This window comes from Pristis pectinata, chromosome 13 (assembly GCF_009764475.1).
Source record: "Pristis pectinata isolate sPriPec2 chromosome 13, sPriPec2.1.pri, whole genome shotgun sequence".
Classification (NCBI taxonomy): domain Eukaryota; kingdom Metazoa; phylum Chordata; class Chondrichthyes; order Rhinopristiformes; family Pristidae; genus Pristis; species Pristis pectinata.
Window position 1 is genome coordinate 33573359 of NC_067417.1, and position 19833 is coordinate 33593191.

Genomic DNA, 19833 nt, shown 5'->3' on the forward strand with positions numbered 1-19833 from the left:
GTACATTATATTTTTTGCCATGAATGGAAATGTACATTAATATTTGCCAGATGGAAGAGGAAACTATAAGTCTGCACTATATGAAATGCAGAATTGAATGATTTCTGATGTGATGAGTATGATTCCTATGAGGTGTTTTGATCCTTTGGCCTCTGTTGACCTTTTGACTTGCACTAAAGGTGCTTTTGCTACCTTGGTGCTGTTGCTGCAAGGTGTCCTGTTGTAGAGGAGTACACAGGCCTGTGACATTGTATTTCTCCGACGAGAGTCCTAAAGGATTCCGTTAGTAAATTAATCCATGCCTTCTATGGGCCAGCCCCAGCATGACCTCCGGTTTGATGACTTCCCCCAGTAAGCTTCAACAATTTGGAGCGTCCTGCCTCGCTTCCTCGCTGCCTCCAGAGCCTCCTTAAAACAAAAACCTTCCTGTTCAACGCGACATTCCAATCCTTCTCCCCCTTGTCTTCTTCCCACTTGGTGTCTGTAAATTTTCCCAACTAGCCTCTGAAGCATTTGGGCATTTCTCTGTACATTTTGGAGATGTAACTGTTTCCTACGGGTTACTTATTATGGCACAGACAAGGGCCAATCAGCCCACTGGATCCATGCCAGCTCCTAGCAGCATAGTCTCACTCTCCTCTCAATTTCCCTTTGATTCTTTTGCCAGTTGTGCTAAGGGGCCATTAATTAACCTACCAACACATCATTGGGATGTGTTGGGGAAGGGTAACCGGCACTCCCAGTGGAAGCCCACATGGACACAGGTAAAATATGCAAACTCCATACATCAGGTCGCTGTAGCTGTGCCACCCACGTGGGCAGAACCAAGCTGTATCACTTTCTGGATTCTCCAGAAGGAGGATCGTGCTCTTTGAGTCCTGACGTGTTTTATTGGCGACGTCTGCTGTACATCCTTAGTGACAGCACCTGCCTCTTTTTTTTCGGACACTTGTGCTTGAGAGCTTTGCCATGTAACCTTACCTTTCAACCAGTCCATCCAGTCAGGCGGCCTTCTTTCCCCAACCTCTCCCCCACCCCCCACCCTACCTCTAATACTTTTATAAGTAAAGACAAGTTTTCTTTAAAATTGCAAACTTTTGAAAGTTCCAAATTCCCAGAAACACAGTTCCACCAGATTAACAGCCCTTCTCATTACTTGTAATTCCCAGTTTGTGTCAGACTTTTTATTAAGTTTTCTGTGTGCTTGAAGTCTTTATATAAAAATTTGAAAGGAAATAAGTGAAAATTGAAACTGATGCAAACACTTTGTGAACAACTTGATGCTCTATTTGATACCTCCCTTGCTCATTTTAAATGCTGACTTTGAAAGATTTATCTCGATTACACAGATCAAGAATAAACCTTTGACCAGTGCAGACAGATCTGATTGGCTATCCACTTTGGTGGTTAATGTTTATTAAATTATGTCTGAATACTTTGGAATCTTTTGTTTGAAGGCACAGCAAAAAAAAGAGGAAACAAAAGGGTCGGGGTTCCAAGCAGATAGATTGTGTGACTGTCAGTACAGCTAGTTTTAATGTTGAATATTCTTGCTTGAAATGGTTGATGGCAACAGCTAAAGCGTTGCTGCTTCCTGGCACAGTCAAGGACTTTTGTAACCTGGATACAGTTGGCAGCTAGAAATGAAATCTGATTCCTGTTCGGCTATGCTGCGTTGTGTCAGGAGTGGAGCCATTACAGCCTGCCAATGAAAGGACACTTTTTAAAAAGAAATACAGACTTGGCAACAATAGCTTTCTGATTATTGGTTGGTTGCGTGTTTACCCTTGGGTCAAAGGTAAAAGGAAGTGTTTACAGGAAAAGGAGGAGGAAAGGTTGGATGAATGTGAAAGGGTTATTTGGGAGCTGAGCCAGTTGAATAAAGAGTCAGACAAATTGAATCTTTTTCTGGTAATGGGTACTTTTCCTGGAATATGAAAGGATTTTTCTTTCTTCCCAATGATGACATATTCAGACTGTTGGAAGTGCCGTGCTGCTGGTGTGACGTATTCCAAAAGCATTTATACTTCGAGAACAATGAACTTCTGAGCTCAAGGAAAATGCTCCGTTTAGACAGCATTTGCAATTAATGGAGGATGCAGTTTCACAGCTTGTGCAGAATTACATTACAAAATGGTGTACTGCACGAAATCAATTATGTTAACGTAAGATCTCTCTTTTTAAAACAAAACTTAATACCTGACAGCATTTATTGTGGCAGGCCTTTTTAATCTGATTCTGACTAAGATGAAATCCCTGATAGTTTTAATGCAAATTTTGAGGCTTCAGCTCTGACTCTAATTTTGTTTGTGAATTTCTGCAGAAATTGGAAGCAGTTGTACAGTTTCTGTACTGCCCTGGAATGAGCTCAAGCCAAGCATCATAGTCTAGTAAAAACTGTTTCTGGTGTCAGTAGACAAATGCTCAAGAGTTTTGTACATTATTTCCTTGTTATTTTAGGGGAAATATCAATCCATTTAAAGTTGGTTGATGCCTGCATTATAAGAGTAGAAAAAGGAGTGTTATTATTTGATAGTTTCAGGTGTTCATCGTTAATGTTGGTAACAATAAACTTGCAAACTAAAAAACCTTAATCAGCTTTATTGCATTTTGAGCAAGAATGCTCTTCTGCTGCAGTGGCCTCCAGTATTTCTCTGGGAGGGAGACCTTCACGTAATTTGTACACTCCTGGACTCATGAGCCCCTAACTTGTGGAAAAACAGTATTTACTATTTAAAGGGAAATGAAGTGATCTTTGTATACTATTCCAATAACATGATGGCAAAACAATAAATGTAGAAAAATACAAAAATCTAGTGATCTCATGGATGGATGCAATTCCTTTACTGAGTCCTAGAGTCATTCAGCACAGAAGGAGGCCCTTGGGCCCTTTATGGATGTCTCCAGTGGGAGCATCAGTTTGAAGATCTATGCTCTACTGAGCTGCTGGCTGGAGGCAATCTGGGAACCAACATTAGTGGAGGATGCTCTCTGCTCCAGTGAACATGAGGGTAGGCTATGCAGCATAGTGTCACATTTCTATGTCTTCCCATCAGGAGTTACTTGCTAAACATTTATATTTCTGATCAAAATTCACCAAACTCGAGCACACTTTCCCTTTCATAACAATCCAGTAAAAATAACCTTTTTTAGATTTTTAATGCACACTATTAACTATAGATTTCTTTCATTAGATTTATTCCATCTTTTTCAGCCTATAAAAAATTAGCAGCTCAAAGAATTATCAGGAATGTTAAGTAAAACAAAAGAAATATTTAAAAACTCAGTATTTTAATCTGTATCCATAAGTAGACAACTGTCAAAGGCACATTTCTACCTTCAAATTCCAATATGCACTACAGTGATTATGAAGACCACTATGCGATGATTAATAAAACCAAGTAGCTAAGAAGGTGGCCAGATTCAGAAACCTCAACAGTACTCTGTAAAATTAAGAATCCAAATAGTTCATTCGGGACATTGATCTACCTACTTGGTTGCTAGTATGGGCTGTCCCCAGTAACAAGCGGGTTCCATTTTGTTCATAAGTCGGAAAATACACAAAAATCACTCATGGTAACTGTATCTTCACAGTATTGTAACGAATAGCATCAAAAGCACATTAGACTGAGAAGAAAGAACAATTATTAAAAGTGGAGAGAGAAAGGAAACTAGTTCTATCATTCATAGGACCAAACATATGTCGGAACTTTGAATTTAATAATATTATATCTGCTCGTTCATACGTAGAGTTATCCATATGTCAGCCGTTCGTAACCTGGGGAAGGCCTGTAAAATAGGCCTTATTGCTGTTCTGTTGCAGCTGGAAGCCATAGTTCCAGGACAACTGCCTGTTAATTGACCACCTTTATTCCCCTCTAGAAAAATTTATGAATTTTTGCAACTTATTTTAATAGTCACCTTGAGCCTCAAAATCTGAACCTCAGAGTGAAGCATTTTTAATTTTTTAATGTGAAGGTAGACATTATAGTATTGTAGTAACTGAAGCTGGTTGACTTCAGCCTGTCAAATTTGTTTTGTCATTTTGTTAGTTCTGGAAGCCCTTTTAAATTTCTTCCATAGCATTTTCTCCATATTTATTAATACATTTATTTCTGAAGTAAGCATCCATATCCCTTTTTAAATCTCCCAGTTAACTTGGCACTTGCAGCCTTGACAGCTGTGTTCCATGTTCTCATAGGCCCTTATCCAAAGAAGTTTCTCCTGGATTCAATAGAGCCATGGAATTGTACAGCACAGATACTGGGTTACTTTCTATGTTCAAAACCCTAGCTCTGGAGTCCCGGCTAGAAACTTATTGCTGATTTTAACCATGTACTTAAAGTTGAACAAGATTTTTATAGTCCCCTTCAGTACTCACTGTTTTTCTTAATTCTGTGATGTTACCATAGGCCACTTTTTGATGGCTGTGGTTTTTGTTTAAGAATCAAATAATTGGAAAATGTGATGTTTTAGTTACATATAACTTCTGCCTCCTTGATCTGCCAATGAAAAGATTATAAAAATTTAAATGGCAAAAAACTAAATCTCAAACTACAACACAGAAGGAAGCCATTCAGTTCATTGTGCTTGTGCTGCCTCTTCAGTCAGATCTCTCTGTAATAATGCAGTTTCCCAGAAATTTCCCCCCATCTGTTATACATTAAATTGTGACGTGACCAGTGATTTTTAAGTGCAACGAAGAGTTCTGTGTCATACTTTCCCAGAGGAAAAAGCACACTATTGAAATGTTATAAACAATCTTGTCAGTCCTTGGGTGGTATAAAAACATGCAGGGATTAAACCCTTGTTAATTGTAACAGTTCAGACCATTGGAACAAAAAACACAAGACAAAGATTTCCAGACTGCTTCCTTTACTTAAAAATCAGTAAGGGATAATGAGTAAAACATTCACATGGAAGCGTCCAATAGCACTGTCACACATAGAGTGATTCCTGATTACCACTCAGCATGCAGTAATCCATGATTACTAATAAACATGTACAGCACATTTTCACATCCAATAATCCCTGATTACTAACAACATCTAATAGCCTAGGGTAACCCCGATTACTAATAAGTATGTGTAGTTCTACGCGTCCTATACATAAGGCAACACCTCGTCAGTTCATCTGTTACTAGACATAGCTTTTTAGCCAGCCACTGACCACATAGCCCTTCCTGACTGTAACAGTCCTGAGTGTGTTTCACAGCACCACACTGCAGAACCTGGCAACTTTTTTAATCTGGTAATTTTTTATTTAATAAGAATAATGGCTATAGCTCTTTATTACCTCCTCTAAGTTAAGCAGCTATAGTCAGTCATGATTATTAGACCTGCAAGGCTAAATATTAAATATATGTCTCCAAAGCTGGAGATATTCTGTTTCAAAGCAGCCGTCCAACTGTGTACTCTGCCAAGGGCTACCATGTTCTTCTTATATGTGAAAATTAACTCGGCAGCATGGAGTAGATTTAATTTAAAAATCCTGTTGGTCTCACAAGGCATACTGTAAATAAAATTTGGTTTACTTCAATGATTGGTCGAATTACCCAGATACACAGATATTACAACAATAATGGTGTAATGGTCCCTTTCAGACAGACATGGGAGAAAATATATTGAGGAATAAGGAAATATATATAAAAAGATTCTGTCTTCATGGAGGAAGAAGCAAAAAAAAATCTTTTCTGGAAATGGTGGAGAGCAACTGCTGCATTGTGAATGAAGAGCTGAAAGAAATTAGCATTAGTTTTAAAATAAAAACTAGTATTGGAGAAATTAAATAAGATTAAATGCCAATATGTGCCCAGGATGTGATGACCTGCATCTAAAGGGTTTTGAAGAGATGGAAATCCTGTTTGCTGACTTCCAAAATTCATTGTTTCTAGTACAGATGGCACAGATTGGAAGAGAGTAAATCGAGCCCCACAATTTAATAACAGAGGGAGAGTAGAAATGAGGAACTACAGACTAATTGGCCTGATTTCAGTAACAAGGAAAATACTAGAATCTGTTATTCAGAAAGTGTTAACAGGACATTTAAAATAATAATTGGATTGGGCAGAGTCATTCAAGTTTATGAAAGGGAAATTCATATTTGACAAATATGAGAGTTAGCAGAGTAGGTAAGAAAATCACTGGGTGTGGTGTATTTGGACTTTCAGAAGACCTTTGATAAGGTGGCACAAGAGATTATTGAATCAAACTAGAAAACATAGGGTTGCGGGTAAAATAGTGACAAGGATTGAGGATTAGTTACTAGACAGAAAACAGTAGACATAAATGGCAGGATGTGACATGGGATGAGTGTTGGGGCCCCAGCTGTTGACAATCCATATCAGTGATGTAGATGAGGGGATTGTGTGTAATGTATCCAAGTTTGTTGATGATGCATAGATAGGTAGCAGTATTGAATGTTGAAGAATATGCAGAATGGATTCAAGAGGATAGAGACCGGTGAACTGAATCGGTAAGGTCCTGAAGAATGGAATATTACGCAGAAAAATGTGAAGTTATTAACTTTTGGTAAAAATGAAAGCTGAGTATCTTTTAAATGGTGAGAAATTGAAAAGTGTTGGTGATTAGAGCGGCCTGAGTGTCCTTGGCTATGAAACCCTGAAAGTTAACATGTAGCTACTGTGAGAAATTAGGAAGACAAACAATATACTGGCCTTTATCTCGAGAGAATGTGGATAAAAAGTTTAAGCCTTCATGAAATTACAGGGCTGAGGTAATATTGTGTACACGTCTGCTCTCCTTACCCAAGGAAGGATGAATTTGCAATAGAGTGAGTGCAGGGAAGGTTTAATAATTAATTTCTGGGGTGTGGGGATTGTCCTCTGGAGAAACATTATGCAGGTTGGTCCAATATGTTGTAGAGGTCAAAAGAACGAGAGGTGATCTGATTGAAACATACTAAATTTATTATGGAACTTGATAGGTAGATAAAGGGATGATGTTTTCTCCTGGCTAGGATGTCTTGAACCAGGGAGTCCAGCTTCAAAATAAGGCATCTGTGAATAGGGAAGCAGAACTATTGTTTCAGATTGATGAGCTCTGATCAGAATTCTACTTTCTTGCAAGACTCTGCAAAAAGTATTTAGTTTTCAGTTTTCTTTGTTGATTATTCTGTGTGCATATCCATCTCATTTTAATGATTTTTACAGATCTCTTTTTAGACACAGGGTGTGCAATTAATTGATCTCCATTATATCTCTCTTCATCTGGAAAGTCCTCTGCTTTGTCCTTTTTAGATCCAAAATGGATGATGTCACATTTGTCCAATGTTTTCATCTACACTGCCTACAGTGCCGCTGCTCTTTGCATCAATAACATGCTTGAATATGTGGCTTTCTGAAAACCTAGGTTATTATGGTGAATAGTTGCAGCCCCAACACAATTTCTTGTCAGGCCCCAGGAGCCATCTCTTGACAAGTTGAGTCCTTGCTCAATATACTTGTGCTCCATCAGCTAAGTTCCTAACCAGGCAAATAATCTATGATCTTCAACTTCAGCTAACAATCTGTTATGATGGACTTCATTAAACACCTTTTGAAAGTCCGTTTAAATATATCCATAGACACTTACCCTTTCCACTGATCAGTCACCAAAAAAACATGGCTGGTCTGTCAAATATGAACTACTCTTCACAAATCCACTTTGGCTCATTTTGAACAGCTGTATAGGTATTAAATGTCACTGAATTTAATTCCAGCCATTTTCTGACAGCCGGTATTAGGTTAACTTGTTCATAGTGTCTTAGTTTTCCTTTCCCACATAGTAGTGATAGGTGTTTGTTTTTTCTAATCTGCTCTTATGATGGTCCCAAACCAATGAATTGTCATACAAACCATCCGGTTCACTAATGCCTTTCAGGCAAGGAAATCTGCCACCCTTCCCTGGGCTGTGACTCCAGATCCAACAATGTGGTTGATTTTTACATACCTTCTGAAATGAGCTAGTAAGGCAATTTAAGGATGGCCAATAAATGCTGGACCTTGCCAATGGTGAGTAGATCCTGAAAAATAGTAGATATTATAAAATAAAGGCATCCGAAATGTTCTTTCTTACTTTAAATAAAAATGGAATTCTGTTGCCCTGGGAACTGATCACATTTTAGTGTTAAGCTTTTGTTCATCTCCATTATTTTGCCTACTTTAATTTTGGTGATTCCTGGCCCTGAATTGCTATCAGTTTGCTCAGCGTGTTGGGTTTGTAAATACTGATGCAAAGTAAATAATTCAATAAATGAGCAATTTTTTTTCTTATTCGTACCTGTTTTTGGTTTTCAAGCAATTCCTGACCACCCCCCTTATTTATGTATAATTATGAATTTTGCATTGATAGATTTTCCTTGTAAGTTTTGTTTTATATTCTCATTTTGTAAACGTTGCTTTCAATTTTATCACTTTTCATTTCTCCCAGTCGCATGGTCAATACTGGTTTTTGATTTTTTTTTTGGAAGCATGTTCTTGAACTCTATGTTGTCCCTTGCATCCACGGCTTTTCCTTTGGCGAGTAGAGCTATAAGCCCACAGGGTATAAACAAGTTCCAAATCACATTAAACTTTTTTATAAATGTATCCCACCTCCTCCTGTCATTTTACCCACTAACAGATATTTTCAGATTAAAATGGATAGTCTACTCATTTCAAACAGTACATTATGATTGTGGTTAAATAAATGTTCTGGGCTGTCAACTAAATCTAGCTCATTACTCATTCTTAAATCTACTATGGCCTGCCCGCTCCAGAAAATATTATTGCAGAAAACTATACAAAACAAGAAATTTGCTACCTGTCTGACACGAGTTAGCTTGCTTATCCCAATCAATATTAATGTTACAATGGGCCTGTGAACAGTTTCCACTAGAACCTTGGATTTGTCTTTATTTCTTATAGCTACCCATAAAGTCCCCACGACCTGTTACCTTTATATTCGTTCTCATTCTTGAAGTGATTTCATCCTTTGATGCCAGGGATACTCCTCCTCCTTTACCAAATTATCCATATCTGCAGACGTGAAAACTGATACTTAATTTCTTTTCTTGACAGTCTTGCAATCAACTTTCTGAGCAATGGCTACCCCATCATAACATTGCATCTAGAAAAGAATGCACTTGTATGCTGCTTAACTTTTGAGTATCTGCATAAAGATACTTACTTGAGTCTCCCACTCTAAACTACTCTAATGTTTTGCTCATGTATTTCTAATTGCCCCTCCATGGTTTCATTACTGCATATCCTTTCCTATTCCTGCAGACTGTCAAACATAAAGCACAATTGCACATGCAGTACACAAGATGAAGCTCCTACTTCCCCACGCCACTGCTTCAGCCAACAGTTCACCTCATAATCTTCTTATTTCTTTGCCAAATGGTATGCAGTCTCGTAGCGCAGAGATGATGAGCCTTGATGTCTTGCTCCAACTTAGTTCCTCACACAATATTCTGTCCAAAGATGACCATTTGTCTGCTTTTGAAACACCGTGACTGGATTTTCCCTTCTTTCTTTCTTTGATTGGAAGCCAGTTTGTGATGTCCCCCATTCTGGCACCAACATTCCAAATGGGACGCCTGATCCTAATTACAAAGGATGCTATTTGCCCACTTAATTAGTGGATCTTTCACAACTACCAAATTTCAGTTCCCTTCTCTTCATTCTGGAGATCTGTCTCCTCCATGGTCAGGATCCTGGCTGTCTCACCACAGAGCACGTCCTTATTCTTATGTACAGAAGTGTATTTTTGCCTGTTGGAAATTTTTGATCCTCTTCATTTCACTTGGGGTTCCCCTTTCTCAGTGATGTTACCAGTCAAGGCAACCCTGCCTTTTGTGATTCTGCACCTCTCTAAAGTGTGACGAATTGGTCCAGGTACTGTCCACCTTCTACTATGTATTTAAACCCCACCCAACCAACACCTCAACCCTGCCATTCTCATGAGATGTCCCGTTAACATTCACGAACCACCCTACACTGTCACAAACAGCCACACAGTCACCTTATTTTGGCTCTCTAGCACCCATGCACAACTCTTGCCAACATTCTTGCGCATACTTCTTAAAAGTGACACCTTCCTCTCATGCGCACTCTCTCTACCTCACACACTTACCCTCGCACGCTCCAACTTGAGCGTATGCTTGTGCACATGCTCCTCAGAAGTGATGCCTCTCGTGTGTGCGCCACACCTCTCTCGTGCCCACACACTCTCCCTTGTGTGCTCCATCTCGCACGCATTCTTATCCACGCTCCTTGGTAGCAGACTATGTGTGGTTGGAGTTAAAACAGAAAATGCTAGAAATGCCCAGCAGGTCAGGCACCATCTGTGAAAAGAGAAACAGTGATAGCATTTCGGGCTGAATACTTTTTATCAGGTCCTACCTGACCTATTGAGTATTTCCAGCATTTTAGTTTCTATTTTCAGATCTTCCATATTTACAATTTTTTTGATTTTCTTGCAGGTTATGTCTGTGCCAATGATAATATTTGGAAGCAAGCCTAAAAAGGTTATGTTTTGTGAATCTTCCTCCATAAAGTTGCCAAAAATTGAAGTGTTGAATGTTTCAGTAATAATCGACAATATGGATAGTAAAAAAACAACTTAGATAATGTATGACATTATATGTATCTCAGACACGTGCTTTGCAACCAACATATTACTTAAAAGTGTAATGATCGCAGCGGTCATTATTCATACGGATGAGAGATGTACCTCTAAACTACTGCGAGATCACTCTGGGATCAAATTTCTGTTAAATTCAGTCATGTACTTAAAGCTGAAATACCTGTGTACTCACAGTTGAGTGTCTCTGAAATTAAGTTGTGAGATGTGCAACAAATAATGTTCACAAAGAGTAATGTTAAGTTGGTGTGTAATTTTGTTCCCGGTAATGCTTTGCCATTCCATGGTTTATATCTGAGGTGGAGGATCAGCCATGATTGTGTTGAATGACAGAGCAGGCTCAAAGGGCCAAATAGCTACTCCTGTTCCTATTTGTCCATATTTTCCGTGAATTAATTGTAGAGCATTGAAAAGTGGTTTCTTGAATAACTTGAGCTACAATTTGAAATTGTTTGCAGAGGTACTTTAATGGCTTCAGCTGAGTTCCTCTGCAACCACTTAAACTTTATGGTAGAAAATGTTAAATATTTTAATTTTGTTGCTGCTGTAGTGTACATTGATATGATGTTGGAATTGGTAGGCTGTAGTGTGAGAACAATGGGTTTAAAGCACTTTTATTACTTGTATACCAATCTTTCTGTTCATCATTTGTATAGCAAAAATAGGATCTGAGGTGGAAAATTAACCATAGATGCACTGGGTTTGGATTTATTAATATCTATTATCTTGTTAATCTTTCCATTCAACTGTACTTCAAACTCAATCCGATCATCCTTTCTTTTCCATTTATTACCAACAAGCTTCAGCTGCCACCTGTGGACTGGAAAAATCAAATATAATCATGGACTGCTTTTTCCTCGTCACTGTTTAGAGCATTATGAAACTGAGTTTGAGAGAGATTTTAGCTGTCTAGTCTTCCTTTTCGAGTTTTCTTGTTCTCCATGATTTTTGTCCCATTCTGCTTCATTCTAGTTTCAGTTTATTTGTCAATTTTCTCTTTTCTTTCAATCTTCAACCAACATGGATCTCCAGAAAAGCTGGCAATTATATTCCATTCCTTCATGTACCTTTTATTTAGAATAACTTGGTGGGCCATCCCAGAGGGCAGTCAGGTGTTACCACACTGTGGGTCTGGAGTTGCATCTTGGCCAGACTGGGAAAAGAAAGCCAGATTTCCTTCTCTGTAGTACAGTGGTGAACCAGCTGGCTTTTTATTATGAACCAGTGGTTTCATAGTTAATAGTATTAATGCTACTGTTTTTTTATTGCAGATTTATTGAAATACTTGAATTTAAGTTTTCTAGCCGCCTTGGGGATTCTCTGGATCAGCAGTCCAAACCAATGGACATCAGTCCGGTAACCCAATAGGTTCTCCTACTGTACCAGCAGGGGATGCCATCTCCTCTTGGATTTAAAAATCTGGGAATTAATATTTTAGGAACCTTTTGTTTCTTTCTACCTTTCTCATTTCCTTTTTCATTGAGGACTGACTTGCCTTAGATTACCCAAAGTTGTGCCTGGCTTTTTAAGCTGTGAGTGAATGATGTGAAGTGCTTTTCTTTGTACAGAGCTATGTTAAGGGAACAGCATAACCTGGGAACTGTTCCACAGTGACCCAACAGCTGGGTTGTGACTACCCTTCTGCAGAAGTGTTAAATTGCAACTCAAGTTTTTGCAAAAATAACAGTTTCTGCAACACTGCTGTCATTGTATAAATCTGCATGATTTACAATTAGCTGTTTTTGGAAAAGTATTTAAAGTAACTCTCATAATGAGAGGAGAAGATATGGTCATCATGTTTTCTCTGTGCCAATTGGCCCTTGACTGGCAGTTCTTCTTTATAATGCCATCAACAGCCATGTATTCACAGACTTGCACTTCCCTCCCTTTGCCATTGTTTACATCTCCCACCTCCCCATTTGCTTAAGAGATCCCCTGCAGTTGTTTGTGGTTATATGTTAGTTAAAATTGAAGCTGGATTCCTCTGCTGTCAGGTCCTTGTGCACAGTGGGACTGCATTGAATGCTTTGGCCCCTGTGACTTCTGCCACATGGTTTCTTCAAGTTTAAGGTAAACTGTTCCAACCTTTCCCCTCCTACTTCTCTTAGTCTCTGGACTCTGGAGTATACTTCGATGAAGTACCAGTTTGCTCTCTACTGCTCTGTTAGGAGCTATATTGAAAGTCACTTTACACTGTACTGAATCAAACATCACAAGTTGTTGCATGCTTGAAAATACTTTCAGTCAAGACTGCCACCTTTGTACTGGACTGTTCCTACTTAACTACTTACCCTTTTCTCATCAGCTTAGTTTCTGCCCCTCCACTGTCCTTCCTCTATGCTGACATGATGTTAGCAGCAGAAAGCAGAGTTTGGTTCTTTACTAAGGAAGAAACAGTTGAAAGTTGATTTGGAAGTGCTGCTTAATTAGTCATTGCTTGATTATTGACACATTGGTTTTATTAGGTGATTCTAGGAGCAAGTGTTTGCGTATCCTTATTACTACACATGGACCCAAAGGATGTTCTGGGGGAAAACTTCCAAAAGAATAAATAAATAGGGAGAAAATTACTGTGTTTGCTGATCTAAGCTGGTACTAAGAGGCACAAGCCATGCTCAAAAAAGACATTAATGTGTCATTTGCACAGTTTACACTGTGTCATCTTCTTGCAGGAGGATCATCACAGTTTTGGGTGTTGTATCTCAATAGAATATATAAGCACAGAAACAGAACCATTTGGCCGCGTTTATGCACCACTTAAATTGTATTTTTGATTCCAGTGTCTAAATTGTTAATGTAAGTTATGAACATCAGTGGTCCCAGCACAGATCCTCGTGGATCATCACTTCCTACCAACTCACACTCCAAATAGCTACCCTTTGCTCCCACTCTCTGCTTTTTGTCCCAGTGTTAGCAAACCATTCTGCTACTAGTCCCTTAACTCCACATTCATTGACCTAATTCATAAGTTTTACCTTTATCAAAGGCATTTTGAAACTCTGTATAAATTTATATCTACTGAATTATCATTGTCTACACTCTGTTATTTGATTCATCTTTTCAAATGTTCATTAACATCATTTAAGGCAAGATATTCCTTTCTGACATTCGTGCTGACTACTCACTATTTTCTATTTTTATTTCTAGATTTTCTTCTGTTCTCCTATTTTAGTGGGGATTTCATTTTGTTTCTCACCAGCACCACCATTAAGTGAGCTGGTCTATCCTTGTTCTACCCCCTGCTATTTCATTCTTAGGTCCTTTTAAAATGCATTGGTGCAATCCATCTGGACCAGGGTTTTTATTCTCTTTCAAGTTTGATTTAACTTTTTTATTATATACCCTTTTTTCCTTTTAAATACAGTCATTCCATTAGCCACCTCATTATCCAACGTCACATCCATCTGTTCTATAACAAATTCATATTTCTGCTAACTCCCTGTCATTATCTGTGGTTTTGTCCAATTTCTTTTTGTCCCTTTTTATTGATATGTTTGTAAAACATTTTACCATTTTGTTTTGTGCTCTGTGGTAATTTACTATCGTCGTTCCTTTTTGTTGTCCTAATATTTCTCAACTGACTGCTGATATCCAGCTCTTCTTTGCTGTTTGTGTATTTAATGAGTAGCTTGCTCCTTGCCTTCAATTGTTCCTTTGTGCCTTTCATAGGGTCTTGTAAATGTTCATTTCTTTTCATGGAATATATTTTTCCTCTCCTCTGTAGAACACTGTTTTAAAAGCTTCATGTCATTGTGGCCAATGCTCTGCCTATTTTACCTACCCAAGTTCCTTAAAATCAGCTCTGTCACACTTGCGTCATTTTCTGTTATCACCTTAAAGTGTGTCACATTTAATCATTATTGTTTAGATGTATTATTTGTATCTGTACTATCTATTTTGGTTCATTTTCCTTTGCTAAATCCTGCAGGCAATCCTCATTATAATTTTTTTTTGAATACTGGGTTGGAAAGAATTCCAGTCCATTTAGTAGGACCTCCATTCCCTTATAACCTATATACTTGTCTCTTCTGTCCAGATAATATCAGAGCAGTTGAAATCCTCCATGATTATGTTTCTGTGTTTTTACTTATTTTCCTAATTTGCCTAATCTTCCACTGAAAGGTGGTCTGTAGATTAGAACCTATCAGTGAGATAGATTTTTGTTATTCTTTCTTGATCTGCATGGATTCTATTTTTGTCTTCATTGTAAGTGTGTCCTTTTTCTGCTGCCACCATGGTATTCCCAATGAGTACTGCCACTCCACCACTCCCTTTTCCCTTTCTATCTTTTCCACATATATTATACCCTTCAACATGTAATTCCCAGTCCTGATTTCTCTGTAGCCATGTCACATTAATCCCTACTTTGTCTGATTTCTCTCAATGCATAATTGCCTCCAGCTGCCCTGTTTTATTATGGATACCTTTTGCATAGCTGTACAGACAGTTTAACTCCTTTTTAATAAGATTTTCTCTCATTTTATGATTAACCATCTTATTAGACTCGTGTTCCATAACTCAATTTGGTCCCTTGCTGTCAGTGTTCTTCCTTACTTTCTGCCTTTATTTTATTTACCTGCTTTTATATTTAGGCTGCTTGCACTTCTTGTAGCCCTTACCCCTCCTTACAAGTTTAAAGCCTTTGCTACCTTATTTATTTACCTTCTCACCAAGGGCACAAGTCCTGTCAGGGTTCAGGTAGTGCCCTCACCATCAGTGCAGTTCCTCCTGTCCTAGAACCAACATCAAACAGTTACTGGTGTTGTGTTTGCGAAACTTGATGCTCCTGCCCCAGGAAGAATGGAATGGTTAATTCCCCGTGTGAGAGAGACCTGTGAAAGAAACGATGCCTGTGTCTCTGCAGGCAAAGTTAAGACTGCATTGGACAGAAGGAGGCCAGATGGTATGTTTAATTCAGTGCTGAGGAGTTCGGGTTGATGACTCTTTTGAGAAAGCCTGACTGTAATGTTACTCGCCCACCCACCATTTCTCTAATTATGAGAGCAATCTCACTTCCACTGCAAAAATCTAGCATTATGCCACAGGAGTTCCATGAAAGCTGTGCTAACACAAAACAGGTGGCAAAGACGACTGGGAAATCTTGAGAAATACTACCTACTTCAGATGAGAGTTACATTTGCAAGATTCATGTTTATTTATTAGCTCCCAGATTAATTTAAGGTTTCAAGCAAATGACCTTTCATTTCTGTTTTTACTTTCCAACCTTCTGTTAAGTTTGGAGGGGCTGGTTCAGTTAATGGATTTGTCATTTGGAGTGGGTTTTCCCCAAAACTTTTGTGCAATGCATCTGTTTCTTCATCTACTCCTATGTGGCATTCACCAGCATGGCTGGAAAGGAATGGAGTTTGTTCTGTATGATTATTCTGTAAATACCCATTTAAACTTATGTTATACGTGTGGTTACACTGTGTCCAATTTCCCTCATTGTCTCTTGCCCTTCTATCTGGGAAACGGAATAAAACTAAAGTCTGCTTTTCACTAGGATGAACACAATAGGCTGAATGGTACCTGTGGTTAGATGGTTTCAGATTTTAAATTTTACCGATTAGGCAGGAATATATGGTGAGAGTTTGGAGCATTGCCCGGACCTTGATTAATTTTACTGATTCTTGATTATTTACTCTGAATTTTACATTTGGGTATATTATAAAGGGATTGTCGAATAGCCATGCTGAGTTCTATGAGCACAGGATACTAACATGTTAGTTTAACATTGAAATAAGTTGTTAATAATTGTGGATTTTGTCTGTGCTTTGCAAAATATAAGTGCCTAAGATTAATATTTGAAGTACTAGCAACACACTTGTATCCCTGTGCACATTTTTTTGATCTCTAAAATTTGAAATAATTGATGTTAAAATTTAGTTTTGTACTATTACAGCAACATCCACTTACTGATTATAACTTAGTAAGGCACTGCAGAGGAAACTGAAAGAATATGTGGATTCAGTACTGCCTGAAGGAAATGTTGGTTTTTGGACAGGTGAACGAAATAGATCAACAGCTTGTGATAAAACTTATTTCTGGGAAATTCATAGAACGGGGCATACGTTGGTACCACAGCTCTATGGGTTTCAAGCAAGTCTTTGACAGTCTATGCCCAGAATGGATATGGCTTGTCGTGAAGATTTATGGCATTTTTGAGATACTTGCCAGACTGGTAGAAAACATCTATAACAAGTCCCTGAAGCACTGTTAGGCTGGACAGGAAATTGACAGAATGCTTTAGATCAACAGTTCGAGTAAGACAAGGATGTCTGATTTGTTGCTTGCTTTATTTAATCCACTACTGGAAGCTGTGGAAGAATTTGCAACAGAAAAAAAATCACAATGGAGGGTACATGACGAGGTTTAAAACCATTTTCAATTTGCTTGTGACATTGACCCTCAAGCAACAGATTTGCAGAAACTAACACTGGGTACATTTGAAGAGGAAAAAACATTGGATTACAGATAAACACACATGAGAAAGGGCATGTCATTAGGCAAGCATTAGGAAGATCTTCATGTTACACTTGGAGACATTGCCATTGGATGACTGGGAAGGTTTGTACATATTGGAGGATCAGTGTCAGTAGAGTTGTGAAGAAGATAAAAAAAAGTTGCATTTCAGCTTTTCCAAGATGTGGTGGAATACTTTGAAGATATTTTGGTTAAAAGCACAGAAGGAAGAGTTTGTGAAATGATGGTTATCTCCATTAAATCACACGGATTCCACTGTTTGAATAGAGTTAAAACTGGCAACCAGAAGATAGAAACCATGAAATGAGTTGCTTAATGGTAAGCAACGGAATGTGAAGAATCAAGAACGATACAAGGAATGTTGCTTCTCTGCAAGTCTCAAGCAAAATGTCTTTGGTTCAAAAAGCAACAATACGGAGATCTGGCCATCTAGAGACATGAATTCAAATTCCACCGTGACAGCTGAGGATATTTAAATTAATTCATTTAATAACCCAGAATATCAAAACTACTGGGATTGTTGTAAAAACCTATCTGGTCTGCTAATCTGCCATCCTTGGGTATATGACTGCAGACATAGATTGTTGACTCTGAAGTGACCCAGCAAACCACTCAGTTATACTAAACCACTTTGACTTTTACTACCTGACTGCAAAGTGATTTGCTACCAAATTTCCTACAGCAGTTGGGGGATGGCCATTAAATGCTCGCCTTGTTATTGACACCAACATTCCATTTAAAAAACCTCCTTAAAAAAACTCCACAAAAAATGATATTTTAAGTTCCTCAGTTTAGCCTATCAACAATCAGATTTCTAGTTTTCTAGGCTGGCATGCCTGATAAGTAATCCATTGTTCACCCAAGTTGAAGTTCTTCTGGATATTATGTTGCGGGTAAGCTGCATTCATGTTTGCTGAAAAAGTTGATTGGAAATGATCATTTATCACAATTATCATCCCTAGCATTCAACTTTTGTCTTGATCACCTTGTGGCCTCATTGGAACAAAAATCAGGGTGTTTGTGGTTCAGGAAAACCCCATAGTAAAACAATAATTCATAGCAGTAAAAGATTAGATTGAACAATGAAGATATTTTGAAAACCTCCATCCTCTTTTTCAAGATCCCAAAGCCAGATGAGTGTGTGTTCACATCCTAACACCTTACTTAGTCACCCAGATTCTTCTAATTTGCCTCTGTGTGCAGCAGTGTGTTTTAATCTGTCCTCCAATAAATCTTGGTGTACATTTGCTGTTGGATAATTGGAACACATGTCACTAAAATGTAAGGCAGATGTAACCAATATTACCACTGCAGGAAATATCAAGCCAACGATAGATTACATTTGTGTCCATGTGCACTGATTTGATGTCCTTTCAGTTCTTGTGAAACTGCCTAAAGTTTTTGTGCTGCCTGGCAATTGCTGATGGTGCTTGAGTCCCTTTGTAATTACTTTATGTTGAGTTAAAATGAAGACAGTGACCTAAATATTAATATATTTGTTAAAACTGCATTATGTTGAATCTCATCAACACTGAATGGGGATCATGCTATTCCTCAGATATTATTGGAATTATTTCACTTTACAATATCTTCCCTAGCTATAAATGATTTTTATACACATGTATTAAATACTTTTATGTATACTTGTGGGAAATTCTTGCTTATAAATGTATTTTTTGAAGTTACTTTTATTTTGGGTGTTGGGTGTTAATTGGATCAAATTTCATAGCAGATCCCTAAACTCTATTGAGCGTAGATCATTAAAATCATTCAACCTTTGTTTTGAGGTAAAATTGGCTTACTTTGATTGTAGTTATGTTAGTATACATTTTGTTGACACACTTTTCACATCCCTTCAGAATTAATCAGGGGAAAAATTATACCATTCATTTGATGGAACCTAGTCATTGCATCCACATGTGATGCATAAAAATCATGACATAAAATCTCAAAGTTGAGTCGACAAGCAATTTTTAGAACTGTATTATCAGTTCTGTGATATTGGAAGAGCCATATTGTAGAGAATTTGATATTTGTGAGTGAAGTACCCATGTGTGTTCGTATCAGAGTTGTGCTGTGTTGAACTTAGTTGGGGGGATGCAATGTGATAAAACTGCAATTACAGATGCATGAAAAATTAGTTACAGTACAGTAGCTGCTATTCTCCAGAAATCAGCACTGAGCCAGATGTTTGCATCTGCTTGAAAAAAATAGATTCATGAATTCTTATTATACATTTGAACAGTTTTAAGTACAGTATGGGGAAAAGACCATCGTGAGTTGGCCACAACTCATAATTGGTATTGTTCAGTAAAGTCTTTGTAAATTATTTGGAAATGTTTGAAATTCAGTAAAAGGTGGTGATGCTTCAGCTGGACGTGCTGCCGAATGCTCACAAGTATCACAAAAGTGCTGTATGTTTGTCTGAAACTTGATTCGGAGAGATTATAATTTATGGAATTCCCAACGCTGCATCTCCTCACTGAGGACTAATACCTGCTTGCTTGAGTTATTCCACTTAACGGACCTCCTGTAATTGGCATTTGGTGGATGATTTAGGGTTTGTCTTACCCAATTACACTAGACATTTTCTTAAAAGTAAGTATTTTTGTGCAAGTAAATTGCATAGTTTTCCATTTCTGTGGAGAAGCCCTGTTTATAAATATACTTTGTGGTGTTACATTTTTATTTCAGATATAAGAAATGGAGAAATCAGATGACTCTT

General features: G+C 38.0%; 1 protein-coding gene across 5 annotated transcripts in view; it reads left to right on the top strand.

The window, feature by feature from the left end:
• Positions 1 to 19833, top strand: part of chd9 (chromodomain helicase DNA binding protein 9) — a 210421-nt gene that overhangs the window by 66011 nt on the left and 124577 nt on the right. Inside the window, exon 1 of one of the 5 annotated variants that reach the window (XM_052028376.1) lies at positions 1870 to 2165. The exons of the other annotated variants lie outside the window; for them this stretch is intronic. Within the exon in view, the coding sequence (XP_051884336.1) occupies positions 2097 to 2165 (69 nt within the window). The 5' untranslated portion in view covers positions 1870 to 2096. Of the gene's footprint in view, positions 1 to 1869; positions 2166 to 19833 lie in introns of those variants that run through there. 5 annotated transcript variants of the gene reach the window in all.